Raw genomic sequence first — 17,981 nt, forward strand, 5'->3', positions numbered from 1 at the left:
AAAATAGATATCTTAAAGAATGACTAGCGGGTTGTCACTAAAGTACATGGTATCATTGTTGTTTTCTTGCAATTTCTTTGTCTATTCTTTTCACTTTGTTTGGATGGGGTGAGTGAAAGGTAATTAATGGAAGGGTAAGTAGAAGGAAGGAGAAGGAAGAGTAAGGAGAGTTAAAATAAAAATATTTTCATGTTTGGAAATGAGAGAATTAATGGAAAGGTAAACAAAAAAAAAATATATTCTTTATCTGGGAAGAGGTGAAGGATAGGTTTCAATGAGAAACTAAGGACCCAATTGGAAAGTGAAAATTAAATAATTTACAGCTCTTACCTCTCCTTTCTTACGCTCTAATGGGGTGTAAGAAAAATTGAGATTTGAGGGGTAAGGGAGGGTAAGGCTTACCTTTACTTACCCTTACCCTCCACTAACTCCCTTCTTTCCAGACAAGGGTACATAAGTTACTAACCCCTCCTTACATTTGTTTACCCCTCCTTCACCTCCAACCAAATATACTCTTTGAGAACTTATTGTTCTTTCATTTTATGTATATGTTCAAATGTGCATGATTTACAAATGTGCATGAAGGGCTAGCTTCTAATATCAATGTGCTCAGTCTTTTATCTTTGAACACCACTATAGAGGGAAATTTCATTTGCTCTGAATTTAATTTGACATATCTATGAATGATTTGTTCTAGTTAGATAGTAGATAACCAGCCAGGAGGATGTTAAATTGTTTGGGGTATAATGAAGTGGTTGGAGTAAGAAGAAACTTGTATCCAAATATCTCATCCTACACTGACTGGTTAGCTAAGGTGGATGTTAGAACAAAAGATGTATGCATATTTGCTTCTTTTGTCCCTTCAAAGCCAATAATTATTGTATCTTGTTTCCTTAAATTCCAAAATTGTTTTAGTATCTTAAAGATATTAACTGTAGAACTTTATTTCTCCAGGTTATTGTTTCAAGGATGAGATACATATCATCCCAAACAGAGCGGGCAGTACGTTTTGTAGGTCTTTCAACAGCTTTGGCAAATGCAGGGTATGTTTTTTATAGAGCAAAATTCAAGGGTCTGACATTAGCCTGTCTTGTCATTATTAATTTCTCTCTTTTTTTTTCCTAACTATTTTATATGGACAATCATGAATTTTGACTACCTGTTGACTCATACTTAGACCTTCATTCCATGAATTTTTTTTAATTTTTTTTAATGGGATATGTTACAAAAATACTTACCACTTTTGAAAAGTAAAGAAATAAATAAAAGTTAGATTTTATGGATTTCATTTTTGCTCAACTACTTCGGAACTGTTACTTTGGTTCTATTTATAAAAATGGCCCAAGTGAAACTTTCTTTGGACATAAACATTCTATATTTCGTTAGAATCCCAAAATACCCTGTGTAGCTTTTCAATAGTACAAATTCTGAATGTGTTATAGGTACTGCATATGATTCAATGTATGCTTATGCATTAAAATATGCACATTTCTAATTTGACTATAATGGAATTTAATACCATAGTAAAATACTTCAAATCAATGTTCTTTGGATTCTATTGGTCTTGAAATTGGGGCAAGTTAAATGAACTTTAGCATAACATATTATAAGTTTAGAAAATATTGCATTCATGTGCACAATTGACAATAGACTAGTTTCATTAATCCATCTTTGTGCAACAAAGCAGTTAAATGCTTCTGCCATCATACAAAAGTTAAAAATGTTAAATTAATAACGCCATATATGACTTAGAAAGTGGGAGGAAAGGAAATGTGCTGGTTTTTTAACTTTTTTAATTTAATTTCAAGTATCTTGTGCATTTGCCATGGAAATAAAATTGTATTCAAATGCATCTGCCATTGTACAAAAGTAAAAAAAATGTTAAATTAACAATGCCATATATGAGTAAGAAAAAGCCGGGGTGGCCGGGTGGGATGTGTTAGGGGAGGGGGAGAGAAAGCAAATTGTGCTGGTTTTTTTACTTTTGTAATTTAATTTCTAGTATGAAATTATATTTGTTGTAATATTATTTCAACTTATTTTCTATGATTGGTTAAGCATTTTGCTCACAAGCACTTCTTTATATATATATTTTTATCAGCTAGGTTATCCTAGTTTGTTTCTTTAATTTTCTTCTTTCGTAGGAGGTGAGTAGGTAGATATTAAGGTGGAACTTTTTGTCACGAACGGCCCCCCACCCCCTCCTCCTCCTCCTTAAAAATAAAAATAATCCTATATCTTGATCATGATGTATGGCTGTATTTATGAAGATATTTATATGATCATTTGGCAACTTCTAAGGATTGTATGGTGCTTTTGTCCGAGTATCTCCCTGTTGTACTTGTTCCCTTATGATTTTCCATTTTCCTTTTCTTAGAGATTTGTCTGATTGGTTGGGAGTTGGTGAAATTGGACTTTTCAATTTCAAGCCAAGTGTAAGGCCTGTGCCTCTGGAAGTACATATCCAGGCAAGTAGATGCAGTGTTTCTCATTTCTTATTTCTCTTAATAACAGAAATTGGCTGTTCTATTAATATGGTATTTCTTTTTTCTGTGTATGACATTCTAAATTCATGATCTAATGGCATTGTTTTATCTTCTCTTGTTAATTGTTCCTTGGTGTGTTTGTCTTTGAAGGAATGATCTAATTAAGATAGTTCCACAAGTCTGTATGAGCTTAATAAATTTATGACAATTAAAATTAATATGTAAATTTTATGTAATATATAATTTTATAAAGATTAAAGTGTCAAAACATGTTAAATGAGTTATGTTGGGTTGTGTCAAATCGTGTTAAATGGGCCGTGTCATATCGAATTAACCCAATACAATTTAATATTAATCGTGTTATGTCATATAACCCATATAATAAAATGGTCTTAATCGTGTTTAGATTTTTGATCCAATTCATTAATTTTGTCATGTTTGTGTCAACATGAACATTACACGTTAACTCGAATTGCCACCCGTAAGTAATATACCATAATTGCCACCTGTAAGTAATATACCATAATCAATCTTTTATTTGATAAAGTGACAGTTCACCTTTATGTGTTTTGCCCTTTCATGAAAAGCTAGATTAGAAGCGATATGCAATGCTATTTGATTATAGCATATCAACTTCATTTGTTTGATTTCCCCACACTTTAGTTCTTCAAGAAGTTGTTTCAACCAGATAAGACACATTTGTAAATCCATAGCTTGATATTCTGCTTCTGCAGTTGACCTAGAAACCCAGATTCTACATTTTTACTTTTCTAAGATGTTAGATTTCCTCCAATCATGACATAATATTTTGAGTTAGGTCCTCTGTATGAAAGAGAATCAGTCCAATCTACATCAGAATATTCAACAACATGTGAGTGTCCCCAGTCTTCATATAACAATCTTTGTCCTGAAGCTCCTTCGATATACCTAAGTGTCGCAAGGGTTTTTGCGGTCGCTGGACGATCTCTCACCGAAGTGGAAAAGTGAGGAGTCGCCATTTTAATTTTGAGGAAAATTAAAGAAAATTATTTTTTTAAAAATTAAAATCTACTTTGAAAACAGAGATTCTAGATTCGGGGTCCGTATACAGGTGGGGAAGGTGTTAGGCACCCCACCTCGTCCCTCAACGAGGATAAGTAGATTTAATATTGTGCTCTTTATAAATTGATAATTTAGGGGGTAGAATAATGATGTTAATCCTTTGTGCGGATAAAAAGAATATTTGATATTTCACTATTTAGGGTTGCCCAAGAACACGAGTACATGAGATGACCCTTCAGTGAATAGGTGTTGTGTAATGGATTTTTGTTGGGGGTTAATTTGAATATTGAAGTTGTGATATTTTAGTTTGGATTTAAGCTAAGAGAATTCGGGTAAGAACTCTCTCCCGATCTCTTAATGTATTCTGTTAAAATTTAAGCGGAAGATTTCGGGTAAGAACTCTCTCCCGATCTCCTAGTGTATTTAAGAATTTAAGTTGAGAACTCGGGTAAGAACTCTCTCCCGATCTTTTAATGTATTAAGAACTTAAGTTGAGAACTCGGGTAAGAACTCTCCCCCGATCTTTTAGTGTTAAGAATTTAAGTTAAGAACTCGGGTAAGAACTCTCCCCCGATCTCTTAGTGTTAAGAATTTAAGTTGAGAACTCTGGTAAGAACTCTCTCCCGATCTCTTAATGTTAAGTTGAGAACTCGGGTAAGAACTCTCCCCCGATCTCTTAGTGTTAAGAATTTAAGTTGAAAACTCGGGTAAGAACTCTCCCCCAATCTCTTAATGTATTCCGTTACAGATTAGACTGAGTTCGAGTAAGAACTCTCTCGATCTCTTAATGTGTTGCGTTAAAAATTAGATTGAGTTTGGGTGAGAATTCTCCCCCGATCTCTTAATGTGTTTATTAGAATGGCGTTTTATAAGAATTTTGAACTAAGGATTCTGGTAAAGGGTCCTTCTTGACCCTTTTTATATGGGAATGAAGTACCGAAGGTGCAAGAAACCCGTGTAAAGCTTTTCCTAGCCTACGGGACCTTATAACTAGATGGTGGTCGAAAGACCGAACTCCTTGCCGATCTTTCGCATGATCGCTTTATCAGAACTCTTTGATTTGGGACATCCGATCTCTTTTTAATCGCTCGCCCGGGATCCGAACTTATCTTAATTCCCGATCTATTGTCTTATCGACTGGGTTCGTTCCAAGGCCCGATCTCATAACTTATTTATTTGACTTAATCTTGTTTCCAACCTATCCGACCTTTGTTACACCTATCTTCTTTTATCATTTTTCATTTATTCATTCAAAAAACTCTCATGTTAAAGTACTCCTGCCTATATTCTTTAGAGTATTTACAAGACGCCTATGACTTGAATGTCTACTCTCGAAGGGAATGAAAACTAAGTGACGATAAATGGAATTTGCGAATGAGTAGAAAAAGAAGGCACATGAAATAACTTCGGGCCTAGAAAACCTATTCTGAGACTTAATGTGACTGGATATAAAAGAAACTTTAAAAGAAAACTGGAGAAAACAAACCAAAGGGTATTCAACAAAATGACAATTTAGACGCTTACCTGTGGAAAGTTGAGGAGACAGGTGAGCTGACTCCGGTATCCACAAATCTTGCAGAGGTGAAAGCTGACGGCCGAAGAACTTGAGCTTACCCGAGGTAATGAGAACAAATCGGGACGAAGTTGAGCTCGGAAAGTAATACACAAATACTAAGGCAGTGGGAATGAGGCGAAGTGAAGATGGTTTCACAGGGTGATGCACAGGAATTGAAAATGAAAATCTCAGGATTTAGAGTTCCTTTGGATGAAATACTTCAGAAAACTAGTTTCTAAACACTTTGAAAGCTCCGAATGACAAGTAGGAAGACTGAATCAAAGTCCAAAGTCTTTCCACGATAATATCACCTTCTTCTTCTCCTTCTACAGTGTTGCATGCAGGTATTTATAGGGAACGGGTGTCCAAAATGAAGGGTCGGGATCTTATTAGGGGGAGACGGAGGGCTCAGATTCAAAAGGACATAATCTAATGTCGGAGAATTAAAGAGAATCAAAATGGAGGGTCGGGATTCCGTTCAGAATATCTGTCATTTCTCCCCTCAATCCAACGGTCAAGGGTCTCTCCTTACGAAATGGATCCAAAGGCTGGGAATAAAAAATGCCGAATCTGTTGTCTGCTTTTTGATCCGATAGCTTCGGATCCATCCTTACGATTATAATCAACGGTGGAGATCGGGATGCACAGGGCTGCTTTAACCGTTTTGGCGTCTGGCGGCTAGGAGGGCGTCCTTGCAAATGAGATGTGTGGTGAGGATCTGATCATGCCTGTAATGCTTTAAGTAACTCGGATCTAACGGTGGGGGAAGCTAATTGAAGGCCATGATTGGTATTTATTCAATTCTCTGAGTTCTCTGATCTTACGGGTCATTCCTTGCTTTTCTGATCTTCCCATTATGATCATCTCCTTTTAGGGTCATTATTCTGATCTCTATTTCTTGCATCGGATCTCCTCTTATTTTCCGATCTCTTTCATTCCTGATCTTTCCCCTCTATCTAACTTGCCTTGGTTATTTTTCCGATCTCTGATAAGTGTACTCGATCTGATCCCTAGGCGAATCGCCATTCACCAATCCATAGTTTTGGAAATTTGTTCAATCCGATGATGTTAGTTGACCGATCTCATTTATCCGATTTTTTTACTATTATTCTGGAACCTTCTTGCAACGTGACAAAGAGGCCGCCCGGTCCCGCTAACCGATGCGTCACTTGGGACTTCGTGAGCATTTAATGCTCAAACGGGTATAAATAGGAAAAAGGTGAGTCATTTGTTTCCTTATGTCATTTTCAGACATTCTCGTAGCGATTTCAACACTTGCTCTCGCTTTCTAAAGTTTTCAGGTACCGATTCACACTCCGGTAAGGGTTTTGATATTATCTCGTTTAATTTTCCTTTTTATTTTGTGAAAATGAGTGGTATCGAGGGTCAGAGAGCTGCGAGCCCGCCTTCTATCAATATTTCGTGGACTTCGGAAGAAGGCGACGTGACTAGACCAGGCAAACGATCTAGCACAGCCATCATTCCGGTTACTGGTCCGACTACCAGACTGAAGCGAGTAACGTCTTCGAGAAAGGAAAAACTGCCAGTTGATGAGCTGTCGTCAGTCCTGAAAGAAACTGATCTTCAATCCATAAGTCAGGAGTACAATCTGCGGATCGACTCTTTTGAACTGATTTGTTGTCATGGCGATTTTCGGGCCGATCACTTCTTTGAAGAAGGCGATCTTATCATAGTGTACGAGGAGCAGCTGAAGGCCGGGCTTCGTTTTCCTTTGGATGGATTTTACAAGACCGTCCTAAAGTTCCACCATGTCTTGGTAGCTCAAGTGCATCTGAATTTCTGACGGACTTTAGTAACCTTTAGAGGCCTTTGCCGAGCCAAGAGACTGGAGCCCACGGTTAAGGTCTTTGTTGAGCTAAGAGATTGGAGCCCACTGTTAAGGTCTCTGCCGAGCTGCATAGGCTTTCTCGAAGAAAGGATGACGAATTTTGGTTCTTTCAGGCAAAGCCGAACTGTAGGCTTTTCACCCATCTCTCTTCTTCGCTGAAGAACTGAAAAGATCGGTTTTTCATCCTTAGGAGCAAGGATCGAAACGGTTTCGAGGGGATCCCACGTAATTGGAATTATTTGGTCCCCCAACTCCCTAAGAAGTTTGCTTTAAATAAAGACGAAGACGACATGGTGAAGGAATTAAAAACTCAGGCGGCCACCCATAAATATTCGTGCTTAGATGTAGTGATGGCTGAACTGAAATGGTGGATGATGCGCCTGATCTCCATCGAAGATTACGAGCTTTAGCTTTCTGACCTCGGTCTTGCTACTGGTACAATTCAGATCTCTAGTCTCTCAACCTTAGCGTACTTACTGACTTCTTCTTTATGCAGGTATGGTGGGTGTTGACGCTTCCAAAGAGAGCCACAAGCGAAAGAGGGAGGTCTCCTGAAAGGTACGAGCGATGAAGGAGGCCACTGCCACCGCTACTCAGACACCTCGCCAAGACTTCGTGGAAGTACCGAGCTCTCCTCCTCGACCTCAGGAGCAGCCGGTCTCGGAAGTAGAGGTCGTCGTCTCTCCACCTCCACAGATTGAATGTCCACTTCCACCGGTCTCTTCCAATGTAGAAGGGGAGTCTTCTGGCCCTATTGTTAGAACGCTCTCCCGATGAGCTCAACTCCTTATCCAATAGCTGGAAAGAAACCGTTTCACTCGAGGGAATCATGGTCTAGCTAAGGTCATGGGCGCTTCCATCTGCTTCCAAGAAGATCGGAACCGGTTGGCCGAGGAGAGTACTGACGATATCCTAACTCAAACAATGAGTTTGGGCTTGGAGGCTATTGCCAACCAATACGTGATCAGAGAAAAAGCCCATGCCTTAAGGAAGGAGATTCTTAAGGCGGTCCAGGATGCCTTAGCTGCAAAGGCTCAGCTCTCCACTGCCAATGATTACATCGTCAAACTGGAAGATCGGGTGAAACATTGCGAAGAGAGGATAGCTGAGGTGTAGCGGGAACTTGAAATCTTCCGAGCTGATCGATCTGCCGATCTCGCTCGTTTTTCTAAGGAACTTCAGACGAAGGAGGAGGAGCTCCAGGCAAAGGAGGAGGAGAGTACTACAAAAGAGACTGGGGCATATGTGAATGCCCATAACGACCTGCTGGCCGAACTAAAGAAGCGTTATCCTGAGGAGGACTTCTCCTGGATGGATAAGCTCATCCCAGAGGTCGAAGAGGACAGCGATGAGGAGCCTGAGGGTGAGGAGGGAGAGAGGAATGTAACCGGGGAGCAAGGCGGAGAAAACCCCCCTTGCTAATTGACTTGTATATATATATATATATATATATTTTTAAATGAATTGAAGTCTTTTATGTTCAGTTTCTTGATGAGATCGGAAAGCATCCAAACCAAAGTGTCTTGAGTACTTAATTGATTGAATGTAGTTGAACATTAAACCTGAGATCGACTATTAATCAAAAGATAAGAGATCGGAAAAACATTATACGCAAACATGAGATCGGACAGAGCCATGACCAAATACCGAACGGAACTTTAGAATATTAGAATTGCAAAGATTTGACACTGGCTTGAATTACAGTAGGCAAGATTGGATGGTCCGGAGACCCAATGTTGACTCGAACTCATCTGATGAAGACCAAGAGATCGGAAAACAATCTAACTTGAGCGTGAGATCGATTTGCTCCAGGGACGAGCGATCAGCAAGTTCGGAAAATAAAGTTTCAATTTTAAAAGATCCTTGCCTTCGAAGGTCGGCCAAAATATGTTGTCTACACTAAGGATGTGTATTACTGCATCCCACTTACTATGGCATGAATCTTGGAGAATTGACTCACCACACTGGAAGCAAAGGAAATATATGGTCAAGTGAATGTTAGATAATTGACTCACCTCAGTGAATCCTCCTGTTCATGAACAAGTTTGACATTTGGATCATGAAAGTATCCACAAGTTTGCAATCTAGCATACCACTTTCGTTCAATATATTTTGTGCATATTTCCTTTGCGAGACTGCAACTCTAGTACTAGATTGTGCTACTTCAATTCCAAAAAAAAAAAGAAAAAGAAAAAACAACTTCAATTCACCCAAGTTTTTGGTCTGAAAGTGACTAAAGAGGTGGTGTTTTAATTGAGTAATGCCATCATGATCACTGTTTGTTATAACAATATCATCGACATAAACCACCAAATAAATGCTCTTACCATGAGAAGTATGACAATAACGAACTGAATGATCAGCTTCACTTCGAGTCATCTCAAATTGTTGAACAACACTATTGAATCATCCAAACCATGTCCTTGGATTTGAAGAAATAAAGAAGAAGAAGGAGGAATTTGTGGAATATTTTGCTTGATTATTCCCTGGAAACATACATAACTACAGGCACAAATCTTCCTAATTAATATGACTAACTACTTCCTAATCTATTTACATATTGTTTAGTCCATAAATGCTGTGTGGCTAATTGACAATGTCCAACTACTTCAACTCTATGATTTATGTCTGCCGCTGGTAATGTATGCTTGTAAAGCCATCACATGTTTATTTATTTAGTAAATATGTGACTTTTGACTGTTTCAACTATGTAATTAACAATTATTACTTAGAACAAAAGACTTTCTTGGTCTGGGTTAATCATTCATGCACGTTATCCTTTCCCATTGTAATGCTAGTCTAATGTTGGATGGTCCAGTGATGCATTTCTTGGTTTTCTGCCTTTTCTTGTTATATGGAAGTTGATGAGTGTCCTTGTATTTCGCTTTTCATCACTGGTATCTAAACAGGGATATCCTGGGAAGTATTACTGCCCAAGGATGAATAGCATGAACAAACCAGCATACGCTGCAATATGTACCCATTCACCTATAAAGCCAGTACTCATATTTGTATCGTCTCGTCGCCAAACGAGGCTTACTGCACTTGACCTTATTCAGGTGAGATGTAGCATCATATTGGGGATATGGCTTGTTCCATGACATCTTTACCATTAAACACTGTTTTTATGTGTTTGTAGTTTGCAGCGGCAGATGAGCATCCAAGGCAATTTCTGAGTATGACAGAAGAAGCATTGCAGATGGTTCTTTCTCAGATCACTGATCAGAACCTGAGACACACCTTACAATTTGGCATTGGGTTACACCATGCAGGACTAAATGACAAAGACAGATCTCTGGTTGAGGAACTTTTTGCAAACAACAAGATCCAGGCACTTTGCTCACTTAAATGGTCTTATGTTTTTGCTTACCTAGGAAGGACATATATCTGAATATTAAATTGATTCTGTTTATTGAATCATAGGTGTTAGTGTGCACAAGCACACTTGCTTGGGGGGTGAATCTTCCTGCTCATCTGGTTATTATCAAGGTGAGCCAAGTCATGTATATCACAACTCACAAGTCTTCTGATTCTGGAGAAGTTGAAATTTTTGCATATGCTATTCATGTAAGAAAGTCTTGGGAGTGATAATAATTTGGATTTTCTTATATAGACAAGAAACAAGATAAAATCTTGCAAATCTGTGGTTATCTGACAAATCAAAGCTTAATAGAAACTTCCATAACTAATTTGGGTAGCTGTGGAAAAAGTTTCTTAAAACTAGTTTAATGGATTAAATGGCAGCAGAATAAGTTCCAAAGAAGGATAATTTTTAGGGCTGTTTTGTAGTTCTGTTTTTCATATATGCACTATAAAAGAGTACCTGACCTGTTAACAATTATTTGGAGGAAATATTGGGAACTTGAAACTAGTTGATATGGAATTGACCAGGACTTGAATGGAAGGTTTCTAGGGCTTGATGGACTGAAAATCAACGTTCAATTTGTATTAAATTGCTTGTGAACTTGAAGGAAAAATTTTAAAAATTGTGTAATTCCTTGGTCATTGCATCAAATAGAAGTCCTGTTGTCATCAGTCATCACAAATAGAATTAGATCACAACCCCAAATAACACTAAGGAAATCGTTATTTCTATTCTGTTAAAAGATGAAGCATTGAAGAATATTTGTAGAGTCAAAGTAATCTTAAACATAGAGGACTTGGATTCTGAAATAAAAAGATTTCAGTTAGTCATAAATCTTGCATGATAACCTAAATCTCCCTGAATAGAAATTATGTGTAATTGCTAAATTAAAAAAAAAATTCTAGGAAATCTAAATTGCCGAAATAAATAAATACCAATAATTCCCAAAGTTAATTTCTGTTACCTTACCTTTATCAATATTCGTGTTTAAAAATAATTCTCTCAATTTTATTTTATAATTTCAATCTTAAGTTACATTGGTAGATGTAGTTATTCCAATTGGTCTGTGAATCATTGGTGTAATGTTTCCCAAATTGTTAGTCAAGCTTGGGGGAGGTACTTTACTTTCTGCAAGGTTAGATTTAGGCCTCAAGAGTACCCACAACCAACACAAGTTTCAATAGTATAAAAACGGAGGAGAAAAATTATTTGAAGAAATAACATCGGTCACAAGTCATATATTTCATGTCTTTGACATGTGGAATAAGTGATTGGCTTCTGAGGTGCAAACTCAGAGAGACCATTACTTAAGTGTGTTGCCATGATGAGAGTTTCAGAAGTGCCTCTTAAATTCTTAAGTTCATTCTGGCATCTCTGTGTTGAATCTCTTGATCAGGAGTGCAAATAATGTTGTTTCAGCAAAACATACATTTCTTTTGCAGGGAACAGAATATTACGATGGAAAGACAAAGAGATACGTTGATTTTCCCATCACAGATATCTTGCAAATGATGGGTCGTGCAGGCCGCCCACAATATGATCAGCATGGAAAAGCTGTCATTCTTGTTCATGAACCTAAGAAGAGCTTCTATAAAAAGGTCAGATCATAACTGGCTACTTCTGAATATATTATGGTACCTTTAGCAGGTCTGTATTGGAATGTGGGAGTAACACGTGTTCTTTTGTTGCAGTTTTTGTACGAACCATTTCCTGTTGAGAGTAGTCTAAAGGAGCAGCTGCATGATCACATCAATGCAGAGATAGTTACTGGCACAATTTGCCATAAAGAGGATGCAGTGCATTACCTTACATGGACTTACTTATTCCGTAGACTGGTATTGTTTTTTATGATCATCATGATGCAATATGAAAATAAAATATGGACTCATGTAGTAGTTGGTGTTTTTAGTTTTGAATCCTTCAGGTCCTTGGTAGTTAGTAGCTAATAGTCTATTAAGGTTAAAATCTATTTTGAAGTTTTTCCAACAAGACTTTCATATCACGTGAGGAATCTGGCACAGTGATTGCTAGTCCGTTGAAGTGGGACCAATTGATGAATTATCTAGTTTTTCATTTAAGGGTTAAAAATTTTACAAGGTCTTATTATAGTTCACCTGTATTGCATTCTTGTGGTGTCTGCGTGAATTTTTTTCTCTTTTTCTTTATCATGTTAGGTCGTTTTCACACACACACATATTACTGCCTAAAGTTAACTTTTTTTATTGGGGAAACTTTTTTCATTGATATGAAGTTTGACCCTAGTTGATGCGGTAAGGAGATAAATGCCATAGAATTTTTAAAATTTTATATGACGTCTAAATCAATTTTTTTTTAATCAAGTCTTAAAACTATTGAAAGTGTTGATCTTAATTCTGAACTTAATGGTGTTAGGCTTTTTGAAATGAATGTTTCCAACTTTCCATCATAATATTAATATCCTAGCTTTTTCCTGCACACCCTCCCCCCTCCCTCCAACCCCCCCAACCAACACAACACAACACCCCCACCCCCCCCCCCCCCCCTCCACCCCAAAAACAAAAACCTCCAAAAAAAAAAGGGAAAAAAGGAATATCGCTAGGTTTAACACTAAAATTTTACACGTTTAATAATTTTAAGACTCAATCAAAGGGGAAAATGTTAAGGGTGTGCAGTTTTCAGTTATTTCAGTTATAATCGAAAAACTAAACTGAACCAAATTTCTTGTATATATATAACCTAAAAGCTAATAGCAGCCAGCCCAACCACCATTACTCTCTCTCTCTTGCTTTACTTAAAATAAGAATTTTAGTATATCGTGTTTACCTGTTTGGTTCGGTTTGCTCAACCCTAGAAAATGTTTTAGGACTTACAGATTTCATGTAGCATCTGTCACTGAAAGTAAGTAAATATTAATGTGTAATGAGTGTTAAAAACTCTGGATAGCAGCACTTTTGTTTGTTAGGATGTCATAGAATAGCCAATCTACTTGCTCTATCTCCGCTAGTGAACTTCTTTTTTTTTTTTTATTACGCATGATGTTTTTTAAGTAAATAATTTATTTTATTTGAGATATTGTAAATATGAAGCAATGCCATGTTTAAATTAGTGGAAGTATGTTGTTGGTGTTTATCTTCAATATTTTAGTGTCCAATTGTGTTGCAGGTTTTGCATTTAGTTGTCTAGGTGTGTGATTCATCAAAAGAAGATTCTTCGTATAAACAATATATGATGTGTTTTCATTATTACAAGAAGTAACATTAGGCAATCTATAAATTCTCTATCTGAACTGTCAATAATTTTTCACTCTTAACCACTAAAGTTGATATTATTGGTGTACGTTGCAGATGGTTAATCCCGCCTACTATGGTCTAGAGAATGCAGAACCTGAAACTCTGAGTTCTTATATGTCTAGGTAATAAGGGCCTGCGAGGTGATTATTTTGGCTGATTTAAACCTAAAACAGACTTAAGCAATTTTCACTTTGAAGTTGATGATCCTTTAAACAACACAATATGAATTTCAGCCCAAAAACTAATTCAACTAATGACATAATGCACCTCAAACAATAGTGCTTCAGAAAAGCTGATGTAGAAAAGAAAATAAAATGATGACCATTGCTACGATGGAAATGAAATAACTGAATGATCACTCTTTAATTGATTGTTCAATATTCACTAATTATAATCAAAAGCAGGTCATAACATGATTACCATATTTCTTTGGAAATTTTCTTGTTGCAATTTGCAATTTTCCCGGTTATAACGGTATGACAATTTATGTTCGGTAGATTAGTGCAAAACACATTTGAGGATCTGGAAGACAGTGGGTGCATCAAGATGAATGAAGACAATGTGGAGTCTATGATGTTGGGCATGATAGCATCACAGTATTACCTTAGCTACATGACTGTTTCAATGTTTGGATCAAATATAGGGCCAGATACATCTCTTGAAGTGAGTTCTTAAAAGATGAAGAGGTGGTTTTATTGTAGTAATTTTTGTGGTTATGTTGAATCTTTTTTCTCAGAATTGTATTTGTCATAGGTGTTTTTGCATATTCTATCTGGTGCTTCTGAATATGATGAACTTCCTGTGCGGCATAACGAGGTACTTTTCTTGGCTTGTCATCTTTTAGATTTTTTAGTTGAATGCTACAGGCACAGTAAGTTATAACAAAAACTTGCACTAGTACTAAGATTTGCAGATTGTGTAGTAATTCTGTGTGATAGTTTTTCCCGTGACATTTGTTGATGAATATCGTCTGTTTTTTGGATGATGTTAGGGGGAGGGCGTGTTGGGGTGCATTCCTGTATACATATGTAGCACGAAAAAATGAAAATTTAAATGGTAAACAAGTGAACCTAAAATTTGAGATATCCATCAATGCTGGCCATATATTCCGCATTTGATTATATTTGTCCCTTCCAGGATTGTTTATTATGAGTCTGCTGTTTTAGCCCTTGAATGCTACATGGCTCTGTTTTTCATATTTGAAGATAAAAGAGTGTTAACCTGCTGAGAGAGAGAGATGCTGTAATACAGTAATACATCTTCTTCAATAATTCCATGTTTTATGGAAAAGAAATCAAATGGTTTTAGCTTTGTTCATTGGCATGGATACAGGAGAAAACTAACATAAGATGTCAAAACTTAGACATAATAAAGGTTTAGGGATATTTTAATAAAGGTTCTGTAAAAAAGTGGTTTTATTTATGTTTAAAGAAAAAGACCTTGTGTTGCTGCATGGTATCTGAAATATTATTGTCGCTGCAAAGCATTACACAAGAATTCTTTTTATTTAAATTTTTGTATTGTTACTTCTTAGTTTTGTTTCTTGATGGGAACTCACCATCTGGCAGTGGCATTAGACATGTTCTCTTCTTAGATTTTGTGATTTTTGAGATGCAATATAAACAATAATTGGCAATGCTGCCTGTTTTTCGGAAACTTTGTTCAAGCAGTAATGGATCATAGCTACTGTTTTTGAAGTGCTGCCCCCCCTCCCCCCGGCCGTTTCTTTTATCTTTTTGTTTTTTGTGGTAGGGGGGAATAGGCATGGCCACGGTCCTGTTCTGTCCCGGAACCGGACCGTCTAAGCTGGAACCAAAACTGCTATGAACTGGCTGACAGTACCATCTTTGAACCGAACCAGAATAGGTTGGTCCAATCTGGTTCTGGATCAAAACTGGATTTTTCCCTTGGGGAAAAAATTTCAATCATTAGATGTAATTAAAACCAAACTGGAACTGGGACCAAGGGGGTCCCTGCAGTCTGATTCCCTTGAACCAATGAACCGGAACCGCCAATTTTGACCTGGACCAAACTAGCAGCCATGCCTGGGTGGGAAGCAGTGTGGGTGATGGCATAATTTATTTTGTGTTGCCAAAAAATTATGGGCTTGTAAAGTTTTATTTTAGAAGGCATGTATAAGCTGGTTTTCTTTAACTGGTGAATTTCCTCATCATAGGAAAATTATAATGAAGCATTGTCTCAGAGAGTTCGATATATGGTGGACAAGAATCGCTTAGATGATCCACATGTCAAAGCAAATCTGCTATTTCAGGTCAAGAGTTGTTATTTGCAGCATTTTCTAACATGGTTTATGCTTTCTTTTTTATAATAATCCTCTCTTTCCTCTTCATTTGTTATTGTCTTGTCATGTGTTTTCTGATTTCAGGCTCATTTTTCCCAGTTAGAGTTACCCATCAGTGATTATGTGACAGATTTGAAATCAGTGTTAGATCAAAGTATACGTATCATACAGGCCATGATAGATATTTGTGCCAATAGTGGGTGGCTTTTAAGCTCAATTACTTGCATGCATCTTTTGCAAATGGTCATGCAGGTATTTCTCTTTGTATTTCATGTTTATAACTAAGAATGGAGGGAATCCACCCTTGTTATTGTACATGTTTGCAAGTTCCATGATATTTACACAGCCTAAAACCTTTTGCTTGATTCAGTTTATACTAAATCAACCATTGAATTTCATGCTGTATTCATGTTGATCATGTACTTACATGTTGAAAAGAGAAATATGCTTTGTTCTGATTTAGCATGCTGCAAATGGAGTCATAGGTAGCTTATTATTGTAGGGTCAGTAATAAAGAAGAAAAAAAACAAATGATGCTTTTTACTATTATAAAAAAAAGTTTTATTTTATCAATTTGGGTAATAAACTTTAATTAGTGTTTCTACTGTATCTTGTATTTGTATTCTCTTCAATTGGGCAAGGTCTCAAGTTTGAGTCCCTTCTCCTCCACTTTGTAAACCAAAAAAAAATTATTCTGTTCAAAATTCCCAGTAATTTGTTGATGTGGTTAATGGGCAATGGCTATTTTGCCTACTTATTTTCTCCAAAAGGCTCATACCATATCAACTTCTTAATGTCGGTCCTAATAATAAATTGATGGCAATTATGAGCAGAAGACTTGCAACGGACACAATTGTGTCACTTGTTAAAGTTTATGACCTCTTGATAAAATTAAAAGCACTGGATATAATTGTAGAACTATAGAAGTGCCAAAGTTCATGACTTTTTTGTTCTTTTTGTCATTAGGCCATTATTAAATGTTATTGGCCAAAAAATAAAAAAGGAGTGCTGGCACTTGTGCTTTGTGAAAATGCATCTGTTTCTTAAGAGGATGAAAGGGGTGCTAACCTAGACTCAACTAAATGCACTTTGCTTTTAAGTGTGAAAAGATAATCATCCCTAGAGCGTTTAGTCACATTGTAATTAATATTCTTTATAGTGAACTTATAGTCAGAGTCTGGCGGATATGAGTGATTAAAAATTAAGTGTTCAGTTTAAGCAGCCAGCTTATGTGGATAACAATGTAAATGGGAATGTGCTGGATAGAAGTTCTGGAATGGGTTTAGCCAAGTGATATGTGGTGACTGGTGAGTTTATAGCCTAGATTCTGAAGGCTGGATCCAGATGTATATTTGTGTAGCCATTAAGCCTTCTGAGTTCTGAGCTCTGTATTTTAGTGCATCTTTTACACTTTCATTCTTTCCTTGTCACCTTTGTCTATTTCTTCTGTTGTTCTCTTATTTTTGCTTGCTTGTTAAGCTGATATACTGACTTTTCCTTCTCTAGTGAGAAATCATGGTAAGTAGGCTTAGGAGCTGGCTGGCTGACCACTAGCCCTGTGATATTATTTTCCATGTTATCCCACTCGAAAAATAAATACTTTGACATTAAGATGAGAGAATTCCAAAAACAAACTCAACAATGTTGTGCCAAAATTCTTGTGGAATGTGATATTGGAAAGTAATTCCCTTGCTATGCTGGGCTTAAATTTAATTCATAATGTAGAATATCATGAGGTGTGACGAAATTTTTACCCAGTTGTTACCTACCGCAACCCTCCTCCTTTATCCGGGCTTGAGACCGGCTAAGCACAAACTACTTAGGCGGAGTTAATTCATAAACTCAACTCAACTCAACTAAGCCTTTATCCCAAAAATTTGGGGTCGGCTATATGGATTCGCTTTCTCCACTCTAAACGATTTTGGGTTAAATCATAAAAAATGTGTAATGCTTCTAGGTCATATTGTACTACTCTCCTCCAAGTCTTTTTTTCTTTCTATCCTCTAACCTAATGTGCTCTACTTGTCTAACTGGAGCCTCCGTATTTCTACGCTTTACATGATCAAACCACCTCAATCTCCCTTCTCTCAACTTTTCTTCAATTGGCACCACTCC

General features: G+C 36.9%; 1 protein-coding gene across 4 annotated transcripts in view; it reads left to right on the forward strand.

Moving 5' to 3' along the window:
• Positions 1 to 17,981, forward strand: part of LOC110636254 (DExH-box ATP-dependent RNA helicase DExH14) — a 43,499-nt gene that overhangs the window by 22,383 nt on the left and 3,135 nt on the right. For 3 of the 4 annotated variants that reach the window (XM_058132401.1, XM_058132400.1, XM_058132402.1), the window contains 12 exons: positions 955 to 1,043; positions 2,378 to 2,468; positions 9,841 to 9,990; positions 10,071 to 10,262; positions 10,355 to 10,420; positions 11,738 to 11,893; positions 11,987 to 12,130; positions 13,619 to 13,686; positions 14,062 to 14,227; positions 14,318 to 14,380; positions 15,741 to 15,836; positions 15,951 to 16,118. In XM_058132401.1, coding sequence (XP_057988384.1) covers positions 955 to 1,043; positions 2,378 to 2,468; positions 9,841 to 9,990; positions 10,071 to 10,262; positions 10,355 to 10,420; positions 11,738 to 11,893; positions 11,987 to 12,130; positions 13,619 to 13,686; positions 14,062 to 14,227; positions 14,318 to 14,380; positions 15,741 to 15,836; positions 15,951 to 16,118 — 1,449 coding nt within the window. Of the gene's footprint in view, positions 1 to 954; positions 1,044 to 2,377; positions 2,469 to 9,840; positions 9,991 to 10,070; positions 10,263 to 10,354; positions 10,421 to 11,737; positions 11,894 to 11,986; positions 12,131 to 13,618; positions 13,705 to 14,061; positions 14,228 to 14,317; positions 14,381 to 15,740; positions 15,837 to 15,950; positions 16,119 to 17,981 lie in introns of those variants that run through there. The other variant, XM_058132403.1, reaches the window with a different exon arrangement.

The sequence above is a fragment of the Hevea brasiliensis genome, chromosome 13 (assembly GCF_030052815.1).
Source record: "Hevea brasiliensis isolate MT/VB/25A 57/8 chromosome 13, ASM3005281v1, whole genome shotgun sequence".
In the NCBI taxonomy this organism is placed as follows: Eukaryota; Viridiplantae; Streptophyta; class Magnoliopsida; order Malpighiales; family Euphorbiaceae; genus Hevea; species Hevea brasiliensis.